Source organism: Petaurus breviceps, unplaced genomic scaffold (assembly GCF_028583685.1).
Source record: "Petaurus breviceps papuanus isolate PSGF00001 unplaced genomic scaffold, PetGlider_PUasm1.0 188, whole genome shotgun sequence".
NCBI lineage: Eukaryota > Metazoa > Chordata > Mammalia > Diprotodontia > Petauridae > Petaurus > Petaurus breviceps.
This window is the reverse complement of record NW_027185804.1, coordinates 7585356-7608710: the sequence shown is the minus strand read 5'-3', so window position 1 is coordinate 7608710 and position 23355 is coordinate 7585356. Positions and strand designations below refer to the sequence as shown.

Below are 23355 nucleotides of genomic sequence, written 5' to 3'. Positions count from 1 at the left end.
TGAGACGTGGGAAGCAGACACAGAGGCCCACAGTGCATTCTGCAGCCCTCCATCATGCAGATAAACACACAACAGACCAAATCTCCATGGAGAGAGAGTTCAAACCCTCATCCTGGGACTGGCACCAAAAAGAATTCCAAGGGCTCTGACTACATCATCTCCTCCAGCACCGAAATCACGTCTGCTCACTGTTTAATCCAAACTCATGGCTACTTCTTCCTGTCCAAGTGGCTTTTGCCTGGCTTGGAGTCCCAAAGGCTAAAGAGAGAACAACCAGGGCAGCTCAATCCTGGGGTCCCCTACCTGAGGCCAGTTCAACACGGAAGGCTCCAGAAAGGATCAGAGATTCTTTATGCTGCTCTATAAAATGCCCTGATGGCTAAAGTGAAACCTTCTAAATCAGGGGGCAGGCTAAAGGAGAAAATCAGTGGACGTTACTATCCAAGAGACATCTCAAAATCAACACGTCCAAAACTGGGCTCATTATCTTTCAAAAGCCTTCCCGTTCCATAGACGGCATCCTCATCCTTCCAGTCTCCCAGGTTCGGAAGCCCTGCATTCCACCCCACTCCTGAGTCTCCATCACCCGCCAAATTCACCATTTCTATCTCCATGGCATCTCTTACATCTATAGCTACCAACTCAGCTGGGTTCCTCATCTCCTCTCACCTAGAATAAATTTTCTTCTTAGCTTTAAGTCTGTTGATTGATTCAAATTAATTATAGGTGTGTCTCAGCTATTTTGAAAATAAGAGGGAGTCCCTCTTCTTCTCCCCCAATTTCTGGAGTCAGAACCATCCAAATAATCCCTACATTGCTTCCACACTTAACAGAAGGGAGGAGGATGCTCTCAGGGGTCCCACATCCCTCATTTACAGGCATCTATTTAACTCTCTCTTCTGATTCTCTTACAGTGGAAGAAAGCATCGTGAGCCTGTAGTTTTAAAGCTGGAAGGGGACTGTACAGACCATCTGGTCCAATATCTTTTTTACAAGCAAGGAAATCAAGGTCCAGAGAGGCTGTGCCTTGCCCAAGGTCACACAGCTACAGTATTAAGTGCCAGAGGAAGATCTTAGGGGGAGGGGGGACTCTTCTACCAAAATGGCAGCTACCATGAGGCAGCAGAGAGCACAGGAGAAAGAAAAATGAAACTGACTAGGGCTGTGGGGACCTGGCTTCTGGTCCTTCTTCTGCTATTCTCTGTAGGAATAGTTTCTACCTCTTCTGGGGATCAGTTCCCTTCTCTGAGCTCCATCACCAAAAGCCCTCCCTCTTCAGTCAATGGCTCCTATTTCTGCTAAAGAGTGGTACCAGTGATATCTAAAATTAGCCCTTTATTCAGATCAACGTATCTCAGAGCCATAGGGGTAGAAGAAGGGGCCAAGGGGACTCTTTCCAGGCCCTTGACATCCAAAGTGGGGGGGGCGTTTCCTCCCTATCCCCACACATTTCAGTTCCTCTGTCAGACCTGGGGTCTGCAAAACCTCCAGTGCAGCCAGAACTAGATTAAAATGTAACTGGGAAATGTTTAAGGAAATCAATAAAACCATAATCTAACTTAGGTAATATTAATCTGTGGTTGCTTAAGTCAGTCTGCAGCTACAGGAACCCCCTGTGGAGTCTGCCCAGGGCACAGATAGCATAGCCACCATGCCTGTCAACAGGGTGCCTGTCCTGGGGCCTACCCTGACACCCTATAAGTATTCAGAGGCAAGGACCAACCCTTCCAGGTTCTCCTCTGCATCACAGCACCCCCTTGCCCCAAAACGAATTTGCCTGTGATGCAGATTCAGTTATTTACAGATAAAATCAACAGAACCCAGCTCTGCCAGGGCAAGAGGTGTTACCTTCTTGTCTTTGTGTCCTCACGTCTAACAGTGGCTGGCACATAACAGGTGCTTAATAAATTCTTGTTCACTGACTCATGATAGGGCTAACAAGCACAGCCTCAGTCCTAAATACCCTTTACTGAGTCGTAGAAGATTCTCACAAAACTATTCTAAGTTAACAGTGTGGCCAAAGCGAGACCCAACCATGGAACTCCAGTGGACAGTCATCATTTGGGAGTGCGGCCCCCACGCCTGGAAGGCTCACTCACTTACCCGGGTGTTCGTGCAGGACTTCCCTCTCTTGTATTCCTTGTGGGTTCCTCGCTTGTCTAGTTTGTTCCAAAGGGCCTTGGCCTTCCAGGTGGTCACCTTAGACTTCAGCTTGGAATAGAAGTTCCTGTGGTCTGAGGGGTCAAGCTGCAGGTGTCGAATGAGGATGTTGAAGGCCTGCAGGGTGCCTTTACATGTGGAGGCTTGGACAAAGTTCTCAAAGATCTGGCCAGCCTGGCTCTGCTTCTCATCTTCATTTTCCCCCATGTTCTGATGGTAGTCAGGAGAGAAGCTCAGACAGGTTCTGCACAGCAAAGATCACAGAGGAGAGCACCATGGGATACCTGAAGAATGGTCATACCTGGAGGGAGAGAGAAAGAACCACATCAGCTTTATGCATTAACACAATGGAATGGGGGGGGGGGTGGAAAGAAGAAGAAAGAGGTAATGCTCCAACAAACAGTTTATGAAAAGTCTGCTTCGAAAGAGTCAGTTTGCAATGCTATGTTGTTAACACATCTGAAGACGTTTTGTTTTCTATTCAAAACCCAGTTCCAGCTAATGTTGACATTAAATAACCTTAAAACAAACAAGAGAATATAAAATACATATTTTTAAAAACAGAAATTCTCAGTAATTAGCACTACTTAAATCCATCAATTAGGGCACTGGGAATTGAGGGGGTGCTCCCCCTTTAAACCTGGTTGTTAAATGTAGAACCCCTGCCGAGCTCATGTGCCAACTTCATTCAGCCTTTTAGGCAACACCGATCTAGTCCAATCACCTCATTTACAAAATGAAGATTGAATCATAGAGAAGTCAGAGAGCTGATAAATGCAGAGCTAAGACCAGGACCCAAATCTCCCAACACCAAGAGCCAATGGTCCTTCCACCACACCACTGATTCTCAAACCTAGCACACAGGCACAGATTTAAAGCATTACTCAGTATGCCCTAAAAGACTATACCCAGTAACTGAGGGACATAAAATCCTAGGATAGAATGGACATTTCTTCCTGACAGAAGAGAAAGGATGCCTATGGAGAGACAGCCAAGCATAGAAGACTCACTTACCCTGGTGTTCATGCAGGATGCCACTGCCATCCTCCCCACCACTGGACACCCCCAATTTTAAAAGCTCTCTTCCCCAGTTACAGGTGGAAGCCCTTCTTTTGCAGGGTTGGTGCACAGGAGATGCCCACAGACCCCTCTCTGTTTTCAGGCACTTTGGACTGGCATTGAACCTGGAGGCACAGAGAGTGGCGCATATGTCCCTGGAGAAATGCAAATGCAGTCTGTGCTGCCTAAACCCAAACCAGGAGCTATTTGGAGCAAGTGCACAGACTGATGGGGGAAAATGGAATGAGTGTTCATTCAAATTACCAAAATAACTTCCTGGGGTTTTGGCCATCGTCCCTCCTATCTGTCCTACTCTAACCTCAGACATTTCTTAGGCAAGTCATTTAAATACTTTCAAAGCAAAAAAAAAAAAAAAAAAGCAATGCTTTCGCTCTGATTTCCCAAGCATGTGTTCTTTTGCTCTGAACAGAGCTAAATTGCAGCTATTTTAGAGGAATGAGCTGGTAGCCTCATCAGCGGGAGTCATGCTGCTCCGTCAATATCCCTGGCACATGATGCGCTGAGTAGGGCTCCTCACATGGCGAAGGATGTGCTAACAGGAGCCAGAGAGCCCCTTCACAGAACCCCAAGGGGGCTAGAATAAATGCTTCGCATCTACTCAGCATTTCTTCTCTCTATACTGATGGTATCTTGGTTGAGAAAACACCAGCTCCTTGAGAGCAGAGATTTTTTTTTCTTTTTGTCTTTGCATCCCCAGTGCCTAGCACAGGTACTTGGCACGCAGTAGGTGCTTGTTGGTTGTCAAACTGGACTTCTTTATACCTCAAATACAAGGATTTTTTTTAATATGTCCATTTGGTTTCGCAACTGGCTTCATAAAACTCAAATACAGAAGGATATTGTCTGCCACTCGGTTTCCCATGATGAATCGGATTCTAAGAGTGGCTAGGAGATGAAGGAAGAAGACAAAGGCAGAGAAGAAGAAAGGGAGTTACAGGCTGCCTAGACCTTGAGTGGGGAGGCAGGTATTTTCATATATAAGAGAAGGAAATACTGTTCTGGAGGGGTGCCCAGAGGGTTCTGGGTCACCATGGCCTCTCCAAGGATGCCTGTGGGGGCCAAATGGCCCAATGGCCCTGCCAGGGAGCAAAGCAAATTAGGAAGTGAGGTGGCATGGTACAGTGGAAAGTGTGTTGAATCTGAAGCCAGAGGATCTGGGTTGGAATCTAGGCCAGTTTCTTTCTGCCTGTGTGACCTCCCCCTCTTTAGGGCTCCATTTTCTCATTTGTAAAAATGAAGGAATTGGGCTAGATGACTTTAAAGGTCCCTTAAAGATCAAAATCAATGGTCCTCATGTGGCAATGTCTTCCCTCTATGCCCAGCAAAACCTAGGCCTTTTCTCTTTCATATCCTCTCCCTGTTCTGTTCTCTCCTACTCATCTTCCCCAAACCCCACTTCTATCATGTCTCTCTCCTGCTCAAGAACCAGGAATGATTCCCTGTTTCCCCCTTTTTCTATAAACTCCTTGACTTAGAATTCAAGATCTCGTACAACCTGACCTCACCTTCCCAACCTTATGCCCTATTCAAGATCTTTTCTCAACATTCCTGAAACACATACCAAGTCTCTCCTCAAACAATATTCCCCAACTCATCCTATGCCCTCCACCTCCTCTCTGCCCATCTACATCAACTCATGCTGGACTTAAAGTCTGGAAGACCCAGGCTCTAATCCCTCCTCAGGTCACTTACTACCTGAGGTAAATAGGTACTTGAATACCTCAGGCAGCAAGTAACCTGAGGAAGGATTAGAACCTAGGTCTTTGAGATGCCAAGTCTTTCAGAGCAAGTAACTTCCCATCTCTGGGATCCACTTCCCTCATCTGTAAAATAAAGGGAATATTCTCTATGGCCTCCGAGGTTCCTTCCAGCTCTCACTGTGACACTGTGATCCTGCTCATCCTCCAAGGGCTACCTCTCCTGCCAAGCCTGCCTTCCCTTGGCTATGTGGCATTCTTTGCCTTTTCTCATTTGGTCAGCTGCTTCATACAGAGACAAGAAGAGTGAATAGAGGGTCCTCCTTGGAGTTCAAGGACCTGAGGTTCAACACACACACACATATACACACACACACACACACACACACACGCCACTTAACCTCTCAGGACCCCAGAGAATAAGACTATTAGTTACAGATAACCTGCAGATCAGCATGATGAAGGGAGTTTCTACACCAGGGAGTTCCCCACCTGAATGAAATCCCAAGTCCTGACCAAAAAAAATAGCTGTCATTTACACAGAACCTGAAAGCTTACAAAGCACCTTAATGTCAAAAGCAACAGAACAGAGTGAATGGAGACCTGGGCTGAGTGCAAGTGACGGCTCCAACACAGTGTGTGGCCTCTGCACAGCTCACTCACTCACCCTGTGAGCCCAGTCACTTCTAAAATTATAAAGAACCGAGACTAACGTGCATCAGTAAGGGAGTACCCCATGCCAACTGGTATCTCAGATCCCAACCCCCAAAATGGTTTATTTACATCATCTCACTCAATGCTCACAACAAACCTGTAAAGCAGGTTCTATGGGCATTATTTTCCTCCTTTTATTGATGAGGAGACTGAGGCTCGGACTCTCTGTCTTATCCCAGCAGAGATTTGGGGCTGTTCAGCAACAACGTAACAAAAAGAATAAAGACTCTTAGCTAAGATCTGGCTTTGAGTCCTGATTCTGCCTCTTTAACTGCATAATCCTGGCTATGTGGTAGAAACCCTCTTAAGACTTGCTTTCCTTGGGGTGGCCAGGTAAGTAAGAGTGCTGGCCCCGGTGTCAGGAGACCTGGGATCAGTTCCAGCCTCAGATACTTGGCACCCACATAAAATAACTAGTCGTGTAACCTTCAGCAAGTTACTTAACCCCAATTGCTTTAAAAAAAGACTTGTTTTCCTCAATTTGTAAAATGAGGGCTCGTTCATTCATTCATTCACCCAACCATCACTTTTTTGCCACCTGCAGCCAAAAGGGACCTGTGGTGGATCACCTAGGTGTGGGGGATTGATATAACAACAGTCAAGAGATGATTAATCCCTGCCCTCACAAGGCTTCTAGCAAACCACACAAATGTACAACATTCTAACAACCATAATGCAGAACAGACCACGGCAAAAATCAAAAGAAGTACAAAATGTGTTACTTGAGGTTTGAGAAAGTAAAAATCATTCCCAACTGTAACATCACCACCACCATCAGCAGCAGCAGCACAGCCATAATTACACTATCTCCTTTCCTAGCCTAAGCAGCGTGACGCTCGAATAATGTAACATGGAAAGCGTTACATAAAGGTGAGCTGTTGTTATAATAATTCTTTTCAAGTACGCTTCCCCCTACAGTAAGCTATATTCAAATATGTGCTGAATCAGGCCAGGTGTACCAAGCATCCGGGACCAATGCAGGGCTAGGCTAGCTATCTTGTTTCCAAAGCAACTTGCCTACTTCTGATGAGTATGAAAATCAAAGGAAGTGGGAGGGAGTCAGGCAGTGGGGCTGAAAGGTGAGTGAGATGAATCAGGCCAGGCAGGTTTGTGTTCAGTTATAAGCAGCAATTTCAATAGAATAATTAGGCAGATCTAGAATCATAGAATCATTAGCTTGTAACTTAGAAAGGCTCTTTTCTTGTTGTTTGGTTATTTGTCAGTCGTGTCTGATTCTCTGTGACCCCATTTGGGGTTTTCTTGGCAAAGATACTGGAGTGGTTTGCCATTTCCTTATACAGTTCATTTTATTGATGAACTGAGGCAAACAGGGTTAAGTGACTTGCCCAGGGTCACACAGCTAGTAAGCATCTGAGGCTGGATTTGAACTCAGGAAGATGAGTCATTCAAGCCTGGCACTCTATATACACTGTGCCACCTAGATGCCCTAGAAGGGATCTTACAGGTCATTAATTCCAACCCCTCCATTTTATAAATGAAGAAATTTAGACCCAGGATTCCACAGCTAATAAGAGTCCAAGGCACCCCCATGGAATGCTGGTAAATGTTTAACAAGAGGACCTACATTTAACTTGAATCTGCATTGTCATCATTTTCTCCATCACCTTAAGTCTTGACAATCAGCAGAACAAGTCAAGCCTGACTGTGGATGTCCCGGGGGTCACTGCTCCAGCCCACCCCCTATTCCAGCCTAGGTCCTGCCACTGCAGTGCTCCAACACAACAAAAATGCTGCCTCTTCTGCCACACCCTCCCTACAATTAGGGAAGTGAAGTAAGAGAAGGAAGAAAGGCCAGACACCCTAGGGAGTAATTGAGCCAGTGGAAGGACCCGGCCCTGGGCCAGAGAGCGAGCAGGCCTAGCTCAGAGTAAGACAAAGGTGATTTGGGGATTGCAGGTATGGAGAGCTCTGCAAGATCGAGGCTTTTACCACAGTGACACAAGGCAGACTGGAGAAAGAGATGATCTGAAAAGATTAGCTGGGCCCGGCTGTGCAAGGCTCCTTGGAGAATGGTCTGTTTCTTATTCCTACCAGCTAGATACTGGCTGGAAATCCAGAAGAGGGGAGGGAGCTCTGACTCTGGCACTGACCTAGGGCTCATCTCACCTTCCTCACCTATAAAATGGGATTTACACCATTGCCAAAAGTGGCAATCCTTTTTGGATACTTGGTTAGTTTCACTGAATTTTTTTTTCTTCCTCTTAAAAAAGTCTTTATCATAACAGATGGCTCTCAAATAAGAGACTGGGCTTCCAGTCCTCTTCAAACCCCTTCCCTCCCATCCCCACCCCAAGGCCTATCCTTCAGAGGGATTACTTTGTGTTTACACTGTAGTACTGCATATATCATGCATATATGTATGTATGTGCCTGTGTGTGCATGTAGAGAGAGGAGGGAAGAGAGGGAGAGACAGAGAGGGAGGGAGAGGGGGAGAGAGAGGCAGGGGAAGGCGGAGAGGGAAAGGAGAGGGGGAAGAGGAGGGAGAGAGAAAAGGAGAGAGAGAGGGAGAGAGGCAGGTGCGCAGTCTCCCCCTTCCTCCTCCACATTAGAACAGAAGCTCTTAGAGAGCAGGGCCCATTATTCTGCCTTCCTTTGTTATGGCCAGCACTTAGTTTAGGGCCTAGCATGTAGTAAGTGCTTAATAAATGCTTGTTGACTGACTGATGTAACACCATAGCAATACAAAGTTATTTAAAAACAACAACAAAAACCCCACTCTCTCCCCTGCCTCCCTATGCAGAATCCATTCTTAGATTTAGAGCAGGAAAAACACTAGGTAGTCATTAAGTCCAATTCCTTATTTTACAAATGAGGAAACCGAGGCCTTGAGGGGGTAAACTGACTTACCCTAAGTCACAGATAAAAAGTGGCAGAGTTGGGAACTGAACCCAGGTCCTCTGACCCTGAATCCCACCCTCCTTCCACCATACCATGCCATGTTCAGTGACAGTAAGAAATCCTCCTGTGTTCTGAAAAGACCTAGCAGCTTCCAGCCTTCATGACCCTCAGCCTAGAGTCGGTACCTCCAAATTTAATGCTGGCTTTTTGTTGCTTTAAGGTAAGGACTTTCTTAGGGAAGGACTACTACAGGAGATGGATGGATGCCAATCACATTATTCCAAATCCTTTTACACACACAATACAAAAAGGTATTGTTATTACTGTGAGTTGATCATTCAAAGGGACCCATCAGCCCACTTTCAGATACTGGCTCAAAAATAGCCAAAAGCTATGTCAAAGACAGCATGAGCATCTCCAACTTGTCTACAAAAGAGCCTAGCTATGCTGTTGTCATTGTTAAGTCATGTCAGACTCTTTGTGACCCCATTTGATATTTTCTTGCCAAAAATACTGGAGTGGTTTGCTGCTTCCTTCTCCAGCTCATTTTATAGATGAGGAAACTGAGGCACACAAGATTAAGTGGCTTGTCCAGGGTCACACAGCCAGCTAGTAAGTGTCTGAGGCCAGATGTGAACTCAGGAAGAGGAGTCTTCCTGACTCCAATCAATCCCAGTGCTCCATCCACTGTGTACACATCTGCCAGGGAGATCTATATGTGGGAAGGTGGGAACAGGAAGAGGAAGATTTCAAAAGCTTCAGAGCTAAGTCCAAGGGGAAAAAAAATCTCTAGTTCTTGGGTTCTGTCTTTGAAATGAATACATTTTGCTAAAATTTTCCTCGCAAACTCTCTGCTCAACTGCCACTCCTTTGGAATTTGACATCATAATATAAATAAAACAAACTACCCAGAAACGTAGAAGCTTCCTACATTTTCTTGGAAGAAACACGATGTAATCTTGCTGTTTCCAAGAATAGCTTACAGCAGTTTTGTTTTTCTCAAGCAGAGTTACTTATTTGTGGTTCTTCTCCTCGACTATGTCTGAGACTCCATGACTCACAAAGCCTCTGGTGGCTAACGATTCAGACTGACCACAAGGGGCAAGAAAGGAAAGACAGCATCTCAGTGGGCCTGGTTACCCTGAGCTGCACCCTCCCTCCTCCTGCCCTAGGGAAGAAACCCCTGAGCCCACCTAGCTCCCACCCATGGCTGAACTTCTTTAGAACTTAAAGGAAAGGGCCATTCTCCATCAGCAGCTCAGTCAGCATCTGGTTAGCAAAAATACTTATTAGTAGGGGCGGCCAGGTAGCGCAGTGAGTAAGATCACCAGCCCCAGAGTCAGGGGACCTGGGATCGGTTCCGCCTCAGATACTTAACACCCACCCAAAAATAACTGGCCGTGTAACCTCGAGCAAGTTACTTAACCCCGATTGCTTTTAAAAAAAAAATACTTATTAGTTAAAACAAGCCATTATCAAATGAAGTAAACTCCTCAACCAGCCTTGCTGTTGGCCAAATGCCAGCACTGGACCTGGTGTCCTGAAAACTAACGTCAAAATCCCACCCCAAACACTAACTAGCTGTGTGATCCTGGGCAAGTCACTTTACCTTAGCATCAGTTTCTTCATTAATAAAATCGGGATGAGATTAATACATATTTCACAGGATAATAATGAGGACCAAATGAGATAACGTATATAAAATGCTTTCCAAACCTTAAAGTATACTATTATTCTTATTCTCCAACATAATCCAGCTTGTCCATCTTTGCCCGCTTCCTGCCATTTTCCCCATGCTCAAAAATTCCTAGCTATGGCTCTGCCCCCGAGTAAATGAGGAAAGGGACGCATACATTTAACATATTCTGTTTTGTCCTACTTATCTATTTATGGGTCTGAACTTTGGAGTCTTTATGGGTGGACCCCCTCACCCCCACTCATTTCTATGGAAGTGTAGACTGAGTCTTGCAGAGTAGGCACTTGATCCTGAAGCTGGTACAAAGGATGGGAAAGTCACACACCAACTGGGGAATCTCACTGGAGGGTAGGCAGGAAGGTACTGGTGTCAGATGCAACTGAAGTTTCCAGGAGCCCTCCTATCTAGAGCAGCCTTGACACCCCCCCACAACTTTAAAAAATACTCATTATTAAAAAGCCAGGGTTGGGGCAGCTAGGTGGCACAGTGAATAGAGCACCAGCCCTGGAGTCAGGAGGACCTGAGTTCAAATCCGACCTCAGACACTTAACACTTACTAGCCGTGTGACTTTAGACAAGTCACTTAACCCCGATTGCCCTTCCTTCCCCCCTCTAAAAAGCAAAAAAAAAAAAAAAGCCAGGGTAATGTGGAAATAAGCTTAATATAGTTGTACATGTATAGCTTATATAAGATTCCATGCTGTCTTGGGGAGAAGGGGAGTGAGGGAGAGAAAATTTAGAACTCAAAATCTCATAAAAATGAATGCTGAAAACTAAAAAAAAAATTTTTTTTTTAAAAGAAAAAAGTCAGGGAATGAATAGCCACCAGAAGGGCCTGCCAAGACCTCCCATCACACACCTCACTTGGCAAGGCTAGTTCCCAGGGCAGCTCTCTCTAGCTAAAAGGGCCAATGCAAGCAGACTTAATGGATGGAGCACCCATTCCCCCTCCCCCAGAGAGTCCATGTCCACAAGCAACCCTGGGAACCATGAAGATGAATGAGTACCCAATAGATTCATCTCTCAATTGGTTGCTAGTTAGTTCTTGTTCTAGGGAAATTCCGAGGGGGAGGAGATGATGCCTTTATGTACACAAAGGTAAGAAGGATTTACGTATTTCCCATGCATAAATTCAAAGGTACCTTGAAAATTCCCCATCAACCCACTCTTGGGCACTTACAGAATGGTCATGTCCTCTTTGCAAATCTCATTCTCCATAAGATCAGAGAGCTTGATTTTGTTATTGTTTCAGTTCTGTCCAACTCTTTGTGACCCTATGTATGGTTTTCTTGGCAAAGATACTGGATTGGTTTGTTCTTTCCTTCACCAACTCATTTTACAAATGAGGAAACTGAGGCAAACAGGGTTAAGTAACTTGCCCAGGGTCAAACAGCTAGTAAGTGTCTAAGGTCACATTTGAACTCATGACGGTGAGCCAAGGAATCTTTAAGACCAGAAGGAAGCTTAGACATTACTTAGTACTCTCCCCTCATTTTACAGATGACAAAACCAAAGCTTATTGAAAGAGACTTGCCCAGACATACAGAGAGTGAGTAGCTGAGCACAGCTGCAAACTCTGATTCCGTACCTGGGATTCTTCTTACTACACTAGTCTAGATAAACAAAAAGTTGAGGATCCTAGCTCTAGAGCTGGAAGGGATGTCAGAGTTCCATCCAATATAACTCCCATTGTACAGATGAGGAAACTGAGGCCCAAAGAAATAAGGTGAATTTCTCAAGGTCACAAGGTAGTGAACGTCACAAGTGGGATCTTAATCCTCTGATTCCACAGCCAATGTCCTTCCATTCTCCAGTGTACACAATCACTATCTACTTGGATATGAGGGGGCCATCTCCAGTTGTCCTGATCTATGTATTGCCACTGGACCCACATGGCTTGGGAGGATAAAGTGAGGCCGGTGACCTTACACAGCCCTGCCTCATTTAAATCCAGTTCACTTGCAAGTCATGGCATCATCTTCCCAATGTCACAGTCCTCTTCGAGAACAAGGGCAAACAACAACTTGGATGTGAACTCCTGCCACGTATCTCACAGCCACCAGACTGGAAGTTTTGGGAGGGCATGTCCTTCGCCCATATCTGTATTCCTTGTGCTTTGCACACAGAAGTGGTCAATATATGGCTATTGAACTGAAATGCAGGATTTCAATGAACCAAAAAAATAAGGAGAATTCATTTTTAACATCATCATCTTGTAATTGCCCCATCTGGGGATAACGCTAAGGAAAACCTACTAAGAAACTTCCACCCATATATTATCAGAAAGAGTGTAGGACTTGGGATCAAAAGATCTGTGTTCGAATCCCAGTTCTGCCGCATCCTACCTGTGTGACCTTTGACAAGTCACAGCCCCTTTCTCAACCTCTGTTCCTTTTTCTGCAACATGAGGAGGTGGTGAAGTGATTAAGAGCACTGGTCATGGTATCAGGGAGACCTGAGTTCAAATCCTGCCTTAGATACTTACTAGCTGTGTAACTGGGCAAATCACTAAACCTCTCACAACCTTATTATTATTAACTAGAAAAATGCTAGGTATTGTTACCACTAACTAGAAAACATCTAAAGGCCTTCCCAGTTCCAGATCTATGGAAACAGTGATCCAGTGCCGAGCTCCGAGTCCCTCCCTCCGTGGTTGCCAAAGAAGCTTTGCTTTGAAGGCTGCCTTAGCACATTCTCCAATAAGCCTCCTCCTCACCTCCGCTATCATCCCAGGGAGGATAACTGATAAGCCAACCCTGCAGGAGACTACTCCTCCAGAGTATGTTATCAGCCATCTGGGAAGCATTTCAATGCCAACAACATGAAGCTTTCAGCAGGAACCCAAATGCCCCCGGTTCTCGACTTTCCCCTAAGAGATTTAAAGCAGCAATGCTCACACAAGCTCTGTCCGTTAATGGGGACTTTAATCCCCTGTCTAAAGGGGCAAATGACTAGATGCATTTCCCTGAGAGGAAGAAGGTTCTTTTCAACTTTAAACAAAGAATCCAGGAATTTCCTGATTGCCTGGGGGGCCATCTCTTCCCCGGTGACTAGAGCAGGTTTTGGTTATGTTTTCTCTTGTCTGGTCTCTCCAAGCAGATGTTGAAGGCCAGCAGGGTGGGGGCAAGGTCTCACACATCTACCCACCCCCACAGGGACACAGCAGGTCCTCAAATGTTGGGAGGGGGGAGTTAATTTGGAGAGTCACTCAAGGAACCCTTAGGAGTCCCATAAGTAGCTTAATGTACACTCAGGTACACTTTGGATGCACTTGAGAAAAGCAGAGAAGGATCAGGTTGGGGGAGGTCTAGGGGGAGTCACATTAAGACAGCAGGAGAAATCAGTTCTGATCCAAACTCCATGATTTAACTTTGCCCAAATCTCTCCCCACTCAGTCTCAGTATCCCCAAACACACAGCTAGAAACGTAGACCAGCTGACTTGAAGCATCACCTACAATGTGCAAGGCACTGTGAAAAACACTGAGAATACAAAACCAAATCAACCCTGCCTGCAGGAAGCTGACAGTCTACTAAGGGTAAGTAAATCTAAGGTCATTGGTTGGGGAAGCGGCACGCTGATGGAAAGGTATCAGGAGAGTCCCTCCAAATAATTCTGGGCAACGAGAAGGCATAGTGGATTGAGTTATAAACTTGGAGTAAGAAGACCTGAATTTGAATCCTGCATTGGCTGTTTACTAGCTGTGTGACCTTGGGCAAGTCACTTAACTTTTCTCAGGTTCAGTTTCCTCAAATAACAGCACCTACCTCCCAGGGTTGTGGTAAGGATCCAATGAGATAAAAGGGAAAGCATTTTGCAAACCTTAAAGCACCATGTAAACATTAGCAACCATTATTAGTCTGTGACTCTTCAAGTGGATGGGATGCACACTCCCTCCCTCCCCTCTCTGCTTGGTAAAATCCCTACCTCCTGAAGAGGTCAATTCAAGGGTCACCTCCTACAGGAAACCTAGCCTGATCTCCTTTCCTGTTTTTAGCATCCTTTTCCTAGAGATCACTTTGCATCTATTTTGGACATATTTAGAATTTAACTTTCTGGGCACGTGTTTTTTCCCCCAGAAGAACATAAGCACCTTGCAGATAAGGGACTATTTTGCTTTTGTCTTCTCGTTTTCAGTGCCCTGGCACACAATCGGTGGCAAACATCCATTTAATAAAGCAGCTCATGGGTGGAATCCTACTGGGTTAGCAACAAAATAGCATCCTCTTGGCCAGTTGTACTTTTGGGTCCCAAACAGTATGCTCTGATCCAATCCTAAGTCCATAGTTTCCCAAAGAGCCACATGCCACCTTTGGTAAGAAAGGGACGTTCGATTCAAAGCAAAAATGAACATGGGGAAGAAATCCCCTACAGAAGGATGCTTGTGCTATCTAGGCTGGGCAGAAGTGAGAAACAAAAAGGTGAATCCCAGGTACAGGCATGCATATGCATGCGCGCACACACACACACACACACACACACACGCACTGCATATAGGCTAATGAGAATGACTGATGGTTGTGAACAATGAGAAAAGAGGACTGAAGCCTTACAACTGGAAGGAACCTTAGATGGGGATCTAGTCCAGCCCCCTAATTTCGTAGAGACCAGAGAGGTCGAACAGACTTGCCTGAAGCTGCAATGCCAGGATTCAACCCTCCATCCCTTGACTCCAAAGGCAGCTCTCTCCCAGGGAACCTCTCGGCCTCCTGTTCCCTAAAAGCCAGCAGTACTTCATCCAAAACAAGTCACGCCAGGTCAGCTTCATTTCCTTTACTGATAGGGTAAGCAGACTGTGAGATCAGGGCAGGGCTTGACATATCGTTTACCTAGACTTCAGCTATGTACTTGAGAGTCTCTCATAGTATTCTTGTAGACAAGAGGGAGAAACAAGGGCTAGAGGATTCTGGAACTGGATGAATCAGGAAAGGTCAACATTCCCTTGGAGGGAAGGCTCAGGTACAGTGCCCCAAGAAACAATTTGTGATCTTAGGCTGCTTCATATTTTTTTTCAGTGACCTGGATAAAGGTTCTGAGAGCATGCTAATTAAATTTTCAGAAGCCATAAAGCAGGGTATAACTAACACAGTAAGCAACAGAACTGAGATCCAAAAAAGAAAAAGAAAAGAGAACTGAACAGGTTAAAATAGCGACTCAATCTAATGAAATGAAATTCAAGAGAGCCAAATAGAAAGTCCTATATTTATATTTAAGAAAATAAACATCCCGGATATAAGATGAAGGAGGCAATGGTTAGGTGAAGAGTTAATCTGAAAAGAATCTGGGAACTGACTGGAAACTCAATGTAATTTAATATTGTGACCTAGAAAGCAGGAAAAGAGACTTAAGAGAAGCAGAGAGTCCAGAAGAAGAGTGGTAGGAGTCCCACCGTCCTCTGCCCTGATCAGACATGGTGAGAGTATTGGGGTCAGTTTGGAGGACCACATTTTAGAACACTGACAGACTAGAAAGCATCCCAGAAGAGGGCAATCAGGACAGTGAGGGCACTGGAGGCCATGCCATACAAAGGGAAACTGGACAGAATTGAAAGAATTGGAGATACTTAAACTGGAAAAGAGGAGACTAGGGAGAGGACAGGGACAGGACAAGTATTTGAGGGGCTGTGACATGGAAGAGAGCTGAGACTTAAATTCTGCTTGGTCCCAGAAGGCAGAACTAAAGACTGTAGTCGGGGAAGGGGAAGGAGAGTGAAGAAGGATAGTTGCCAAGTGGCAGATTTCGCCTCCCTATAAGGAAACACTTGCCAATAATTGAAGCTACCCCAAATTGGAATAGGCTGCCCTGGAAAAGTGGTGAGTCTTCACCCCTGTCCCCTTAAATGAAGTCTTCAAAGCAAAAGTTGGGATGATAACTTGGGAATTCTTAATCGGGGTTGGACTAGAGGGCTTCGAGGTCTCTAATAACCCTGAGAATCTGTAGGGATGGTCTTTGAGGTTTCTAACAATCTGGAGACTCAGTCTCTGCCAACCAAAAAAAAAGTCTCCTGAATTTTCACAGCACTTTGTCAAGCTTAATGGGCTACACCACGGTGAGCTAGGATCATGAGTATATCCGTCACTTAGATGGAGACTTGTTTGCAGAAACTTGCCCATATTCAGAAAGTAGCTCATTGAAGAGTTTAGAAAACAAAACAAGATAAACTGAGAGTAAAGGATTTGCTTTGAAACTCATGAGAGCCCAGTTCTCAGGCTCAGAGAACCACTGGGCTCCCCCATTTTGTTCCTTGTGCTTATCAAGAACACAGCTAATTCAGATCCTGGATAGCTCTCTCACCCCCATTGTGTTGACATGTCAGTTGGCCGAGAACAGCCCTTGATGTTTTTTCTGAATTGGGGCAGGGCTGATGTGCCCTGACAGGCTAGAGGGACCCATCTCATAAGGGCTAACTGAATGCCATGCCTGACTGCATACGAACTAGCTGCAGGTCAGGGGAGGACAGAGAGTAACACAGGTGGAGGATTCCATGCAAAGAATGGCCCAACAACTCTTCCCACAGTGTCTTGGCAAGCAACGAGGCCTGTCACAGACTGGAGAAGGCATGGAATGTAGCATACTGGAAAAACTGAATTAGAAGTCATGAGACCAGGGTTTGAACTCTATTATTCCATCTATAATAATAGTGCCACCTGGGGTCTCTCTAGTCACAGGATCACAGGACAGAGAAATGGAAGAGGCTTAGAGATCATCTCATCCAACAGCAGCATGGGACAGTGGGAAAATGTTGGCTTTGGAGTCAAAGAGCCTGGGTTTAATTCCCAGAACTACTACTAGTTATGTGACCTGTGGCAAGTCATCTGTAAAATAAGAGGTTTGTTTAGACTAGGACCAGGGGTGAGGAACCTGTAGCCTCAAGGCCGCATGTGGTTCTCAAGGTCTTAAGGTCAAGATTCAGTCAAAGGGCTGCACTTGAGGACCTAGAGGGTCACGTGTAGTTCCCCACCACTGGACCTGGTGACTAAGGGTCCCTTCCAGGTCTAAATCTATGAACCTTCATCTTATTTAACCAGCCCTTTAGTTTATTAAATGCATATGGGGTATTTTACACTATAATCATGTCCCACACAGCAACATTCCTCATAACAATTAAATATAGCTAAGCAAAGTCATCCTATATAGCAACTACCACTGACAAAAAAATGTGCACATTATGCCTGGGGTAGACCTCCCCAACTATCTAAGAGCAGGGAAACATGTTTCATCATTTATTCTCTGGGACCAAGATTGATTGTTGGAATTCATCTAATTTCATCTGAGATTAGTTTTGTCTTCGAAAACATTATTCTAATCATTGTCCGTATCGTTTTCACCTTACTTCTCTCTGGATCAGTCTTCCTAAGTTTCTCGGACTTCCTCATATTAGTTTAGCACAACAGTATTCCATTAGGTTCATATATTACCAATTATTTAGCCATTCTCTGATGAACTGACACCTATTTTGCTTCTAATATTTTTTCTACCAGAAAAAGTGTCTATATGAATATTTTAGTATTTATGGAATCTTCCTTCTACTGCCTAGGGCTGTATGTCCAGTAATGGGATTGGTGGGTCACAGCAGCAAAAACTTGGAGCCGGAAAGGATCTTGGAGGTCAGCTAGCCAACTTCTCATGCTACAGATGGCGTAACTGAGCCCCCACAAGGGGGAAGTGCCTCCCCATGGTCAGACAGGCAGTAAATGGGACACCTAGAATTTGAGCCCAAGTGCTCTGACTCCAAATCCATTATTTCCAGCCCTATACCTTGACACTGTTTGATGGAATAATCAAAGCCCCTTCTAACTCTCCATCCTGGGATTCTATGATGTCATAGATACAAGGTAGCAACTGTATAATCATAATCAAATTCAAACCCTGGTCTGAACAAAGTATCAGCAAACTGTCAGCTTTTCTGCATATTTCCAAATTGTTTTTTCTCCCATAACTGCCAAGAAAATTCACAGCTCTGCCCACAGTTCCACAGCCTCTCCAGCATTAGCAAAGATGACAGATGAATCCTCTTGAATCAAGGCAACACTCAGAAAGAGAAGAGTGAGGCCCAAATATGGACAGTTGTAAAAAGGATCACAGGGTTATTTAGGAAAATAATCAAGATGTGAATGAAGCCGGATCATCTGACTCTTCCATGCAGCCTTTTTAACTGTCCTACATAACAATGATTTCTGCCTTATCATATGTACTCTGGGTAACCTAAGGACAGAGAGAGGGAGGGGCTAGATCGACAGTTTCAATGGTAGAACAAATTCCTGAGTGAAGAAATTCTCCTTACCAAAGCAGGTCAGCACCCTCTCTACAAACTATAGTCCTAAAGAGCTGTCTAGAACATTGAGAGGTTACATGACTTGGCCAATGTCCCACACCAGTATGCTTCAGAAGTCTGAATCAAACCCAGATCCTCTTGGTTCTGAAACCACTTCTCTCTCCACTGACACACAGAATATTAGAACTATGTTAGCCTGAGGAGTACTTGTTCCCTCAAGGTTCTATCTTGCCAGTATGTCAAACTCAACATATTAAAAAAACTGATTTCAGCTTCCCATACCTCCCTCCTACCGTTCCCACTGAGCTGGGGGTGGTAGAGAGGAGGAAGGGAACTCAGTCAGAATTTCCTTTTAGGAAGATCAATTGATAGCTGAGCAGAGGGTAGAATAGAGTAAGGAGAGACTTGAGGCAGGGAGATAATCCAGAAGGCTATTGCAGTAGCACAGACATGAGGTAATGAGGGCCTGCACCTAGTAGAAACATAGAAATGAGATTTTCTTAATCTTTAATATTTTTTTAATCAATAAAAATACACCCTGTCTCCTTGCCCTCCTCCATCCCAAATCAGAATTGAAATTTTCAAGGAAACTTAAACTCAGTATATCTGTGTGTATAGCATCTATGTCTCCTACTGAATGATAAGCTCCCTGAGGGCGAAGACTGTCTCTCTCATCTCTGTAAAGCCTAGCACAAATCCTTCCACATAGTGGGTCATTTGATCAATGCCTCTTGTATGGACAAGGCTGAGATGCTCTTGCGATTTCTACTCCACTAAGGGTGTTTGTTCAGCTGCAGCCCTCCTCTGTTGTTCCATCACGGTGCAGAGGTGCTCCTGGTCTCTTAAAAGCTGTGCTAGTGGAATATTGGTCCTACCGAGTTGAAAAGGCGTTAGGTATGAACCTGGTAAAGATCTGTGTCACTATCATTTGAGAACGAGCCTAGGTTCAGCACCAGCAAGCTGGTCATCAGGTGATGAAGCCACAGCAACTGAGACTGTTTACCAAGGTGGGAGCTGGGTCATCATGATCCTGAAAACTGAAGGCTGCAGACACCAGACCTAGAAGAAGGAAGATCTGACCAGCAACACCCTGAATACTGGGCTTGCTTTTAAATTTTAAGTCCCATTTGGATTTGGATTCCAATGCACCTCAGTGGATAGACCTGTAAAAATCAGACACCCGGGATTCCAAGGCCTCTCATCTATTTCTCAGGGCACATCTGAACAATGTCATTGTTAAAGGCAGATACTAAGCAATCGCAGGTCTTCCCAAAAAGTTCACGGCTCCTAGACATTTGCCTTAGACATTTGGTAATTTCTGTGGGTTCTTCATTTCAATGGCATGGCCCTAAGGAATTCATTCTGATAACAGAGACTGTGTCTTTGATACCTTGTCTTACAAATTAAAATAACTGGGGATTTTTTTTCATGTTCCCCCAAAGCTGACATCCATTTTTTTCAGTTCCTGAAAAATCATTCTGTGGCCAAGTTTGGAATGCAAAACGGTTCCTTCTGAGACACTGTATCTGAACTTACAAGGCAGGGCGTCTGCTATCAGCTTGCTTTGCTAAAGGAATCTGAGACATTTTAAATATGAACTTTCAACATGGACTGTTCTGCCCAGTTAACCTTGCTTCATCCAGCCTTACTCCTCCACTAATGGAATTAGGAATAGATCTGTAGGCCTTTCAGGAAACATAGCAACACATATTTTTAAAGAGGAAGAAAATCTTCCAGAAGCCTGATCTCAGAGACACTACAATTCAACCCATACCTGACCCTGAATCCCCTCAATGACACACCCCAAAAAGTGGTCAAGAAACCTTTGACTGAAGACCTCCAGTGACAGCAAACCTATTAATGCTCAAGCTAGACCATTCAGCTTTTGTAATTAAGAAATGTTGCCTTATATCAAGCTTAAATTTACAATTATCTACCAAGTGTTCCCATTTCTGTCTTCCAGGGCCAAGCAGAAAAAGCTAGATTCCTCTTCCATGTGAAAGCCCTTCAAATATATGAAAATGGCTGTTATCTCTGTCCCCTAGCTCTCCGTCATTTCCTCCCTATCCTCCCCCACCTTCAACTATCATTTTCTTCAGTCAATCTTCCTATGGTATGAGCTTGAAGTGTCTCACCCTCCTGACTGCCTCCTCTGGACCATCTCTAGTTGGCTAACCCATGCCTTTCCCAAAATGCAGTGCCTACAACTTAACACAGGACTCCAGGGCAATCTGACCAGGACCAAGGACAATGGAACCCAGCCTTCCTTGGATCTGGACATTATATCTTCCTTCCAAGACTGTATTAGCTTTCCAAGCAATCACACTATTGACTCATATTGGGTGTGCAATCCACTAAAACCTCAAGATTTTTTTCTGATGAATTGCTGTCTAGCTCCACCTCCCCTTATCTTGAGTTTGAGCTCTTAAAACACATACATACACACACACACAAACACACACACACAACCCCCACAACTTTTCAAGAGTAAGAATTTATGTGCATACCTACAAAATTTCATCTCGTTTTATTTGGTCTAATGGTCTAATCTGTAAAGATCTTTTTGAATCTCAACTGCCATCCAGTGTAATAGCTATCTCTCTCAGCTCCATGTCATCTGAAAATCACATAGGCATTCCATATTGACTTTTATCCAAGACTGACAAAAATGTTAAACAGCTTTGGACCAAGGACAGATCCCTAGGGAGACAATTGGATACATCCAAGTTGACACTTAACCATTTGACTATTCTCTGGTTCTGGCCATCCCAACTAGTTCTGAATCTATCAAGTCCACATCTCCCACTTAAAACAAAAACAAATAAACAAAAAAAAACCCCACAACCTAGAGTCTTTATAAAATTCTGTGCTAAAAAGTCTAAGCAAACTATATCAGTAGCATACCCTGATCTAACATTTACAATTCTATAAAAACAGAAAATAGGTTACTTTGGAATGACCTGTTATGGAGGAAGTCAAGCTCACCCCTTGTGATTACTGTTTCCTTTTCTAGATGTTCACTGACTCTCCCTTTGACAGGCAGGTAGATAGAAGAGGGGAGAGCACTGCATTTTGAATCAAGAGGACTAAGTTCAAGCCTTGCTCTAGATAACTGCTAGTTGTGACCAAATCACTTAACTTCCCTTGGCCTCAGTTTCCTCATCTGTAAAATGTGGATAATGACAGTAAATATTGCACAGCACAATGCAAACCATAAAATGATACATAAATGCTAGCTATTATCATTAATAGTACAATACAGAATTTTAGCAACTATTGAAGTCAAACACCTTAGCCTATAGTTAGCAGATTCTCTATTTAAAATATTTTTTTGAGACTACAATCCTATGGCAAATCTCCCATGAAAGACCGAGATTCCATCCAAATGGAAAAACCAGCTTTAAAAAACAAAGCAGGTAATAATGGTCCTGTAGGTCCCCTCCAAGTACATACTCCAACACATAGATCTCTTCGAATGAAAGAACATACCAACATTAACAACATCTGTGTATAGTATAGCATATTGGCTGGAAGATGTGGGCTCTGTTGACAGGCACTCACACACCCCTATCTTAACCCTTCATTAGAAATAGTTTTGATTTTCTATTTTTCACTAATAGCTCAGTCCATTTCTCTGAAAATTCTTTCTGTTTCTTAGTTCCACAGGGAACTCACGGCCATCCTAAAGGTTTATGAAAGAAGGTCAAGGGAGAAGGTCAAACAAATTAAGAAACTTCTTCCAGAACCAAAACTGCCTGATAACCTAGAGGAGATTAAGCAAAGGCAACATAGTATAGAAGAAAGAAAACTGCCTGGCAGGCAAGAGGTGTGGCTTCTAATCCATCCTTTGCCATGAACTGTGGTTGATTTTTCAGTCATGTCTGACTCTTCGTGACCTCATTTGGGGTTTTCTTGGCAAAGATACTGGAGGGATTTGCCATTTCCTTCTCCAGATCATTTTGCAACTAAGGAAACTGAGGCAAACAGGGTTAAGTGACTTGCCCAGGGTCACACAGCTAGTAAATTATCTGAGATCAGATTTGAACTCAGGAAGATGAGTCTTCCTGACTCCGGCCCTGGTACTGCCCCATCTAGCTGTCCTCTGCCATAAACTAGCTGTATCCTTAAATAAATCTCTTCTCTGCTTTGGGCCTCAGTCTCGCCATCTTTGAAATGAAGGGGTTGGACAAGATGATCATGCAGGTCCCTCCCAATTCTTGGTGTCTATGACTACAACATAATGAAATATAAATGAGGGTTTTGAGTTTTCTAATGTTACAGGGAGAAAACATCAGTGACAGACATCTCGGGGCCAAAGACGAAGCTCCAGGGCAGGACTGGGAAAATCCACTGGGGTCCCATGGATAGAAAAGAACACAAGTTTGCATGATGAAGAAAGGGGCAGAATGACTATCTCAGAGGCAGAGAAGCTTTCGTGGCAGAGGCAAGGTGATGATGACGGTAGCTCTTGACTGAAAGAGACCTTAGGTGGTCATCAAGTCTGACCCCCTCATTTTACAAATGAGGAAACTGAGGCCCCCAGAGAGGAAGTAGCTTGCCCAAGGTCATACAGATCATAGGGGCAAGGGCAGGATTCAAACTCAGGTCCTCAGAGTACAAATCTATCATTCTTCCCACTGTGCCACAACATCTCCTGGACTGGAATCAAGTGCTGGAACAGGTGTTCCATTGCATTCTAACAATACACCTTGACTGCCCATGCTGGGCCAGGTCCCTACCCTCAGAGAGCTTGTAGTATAGTGTGGGGCAGAGGTATTTGTTATGCTGCCATAGCTACCATTCCCTCCACTCAAGTCTTCCTCTAATGCATCCTTAAGGGATGGAGATGGCCATAGGTCCTCAAAGGCTAGGTTA

The 23355-nt window shown here is 44.4% G+C and overlaps 1 protein-coding gene across 7 annotated transcripts in view; it reads right to left on the bottom strand.

The window, feature by feature from the left end:
• Nucleotides 1-23355, bottom strand: part of MICAL2 (microtubule associated monooxygenase, calponin and LIM domain containing 2) — a 264175-nt gene that overhangs the window by 210451 nt on the left and 30369 nt on the right. For 6 of the 7 annotated variants that reach the window (XR_011168915.1, XM_069091238.1, XM_069091233.1 and 3 more), the window contains exon 2: nucleotides 2104-2461. Coding sequence is in view for 6 of the 7 variants with exons in the window: in XM_069091238.1 (XP_068947339.1) it covers nucleotides 2104-2367 (264 nt within the window). In the remaining variant the exon portion in view is untranslated. Of the gene's footprint in view, nucleotides 1-2103; nucleotides 2462-3174; nucleotides 3541-23355 lie in introns of those variants that run through there. The other variant, XM_069091234.1, reaches the window with a different exon arrangement.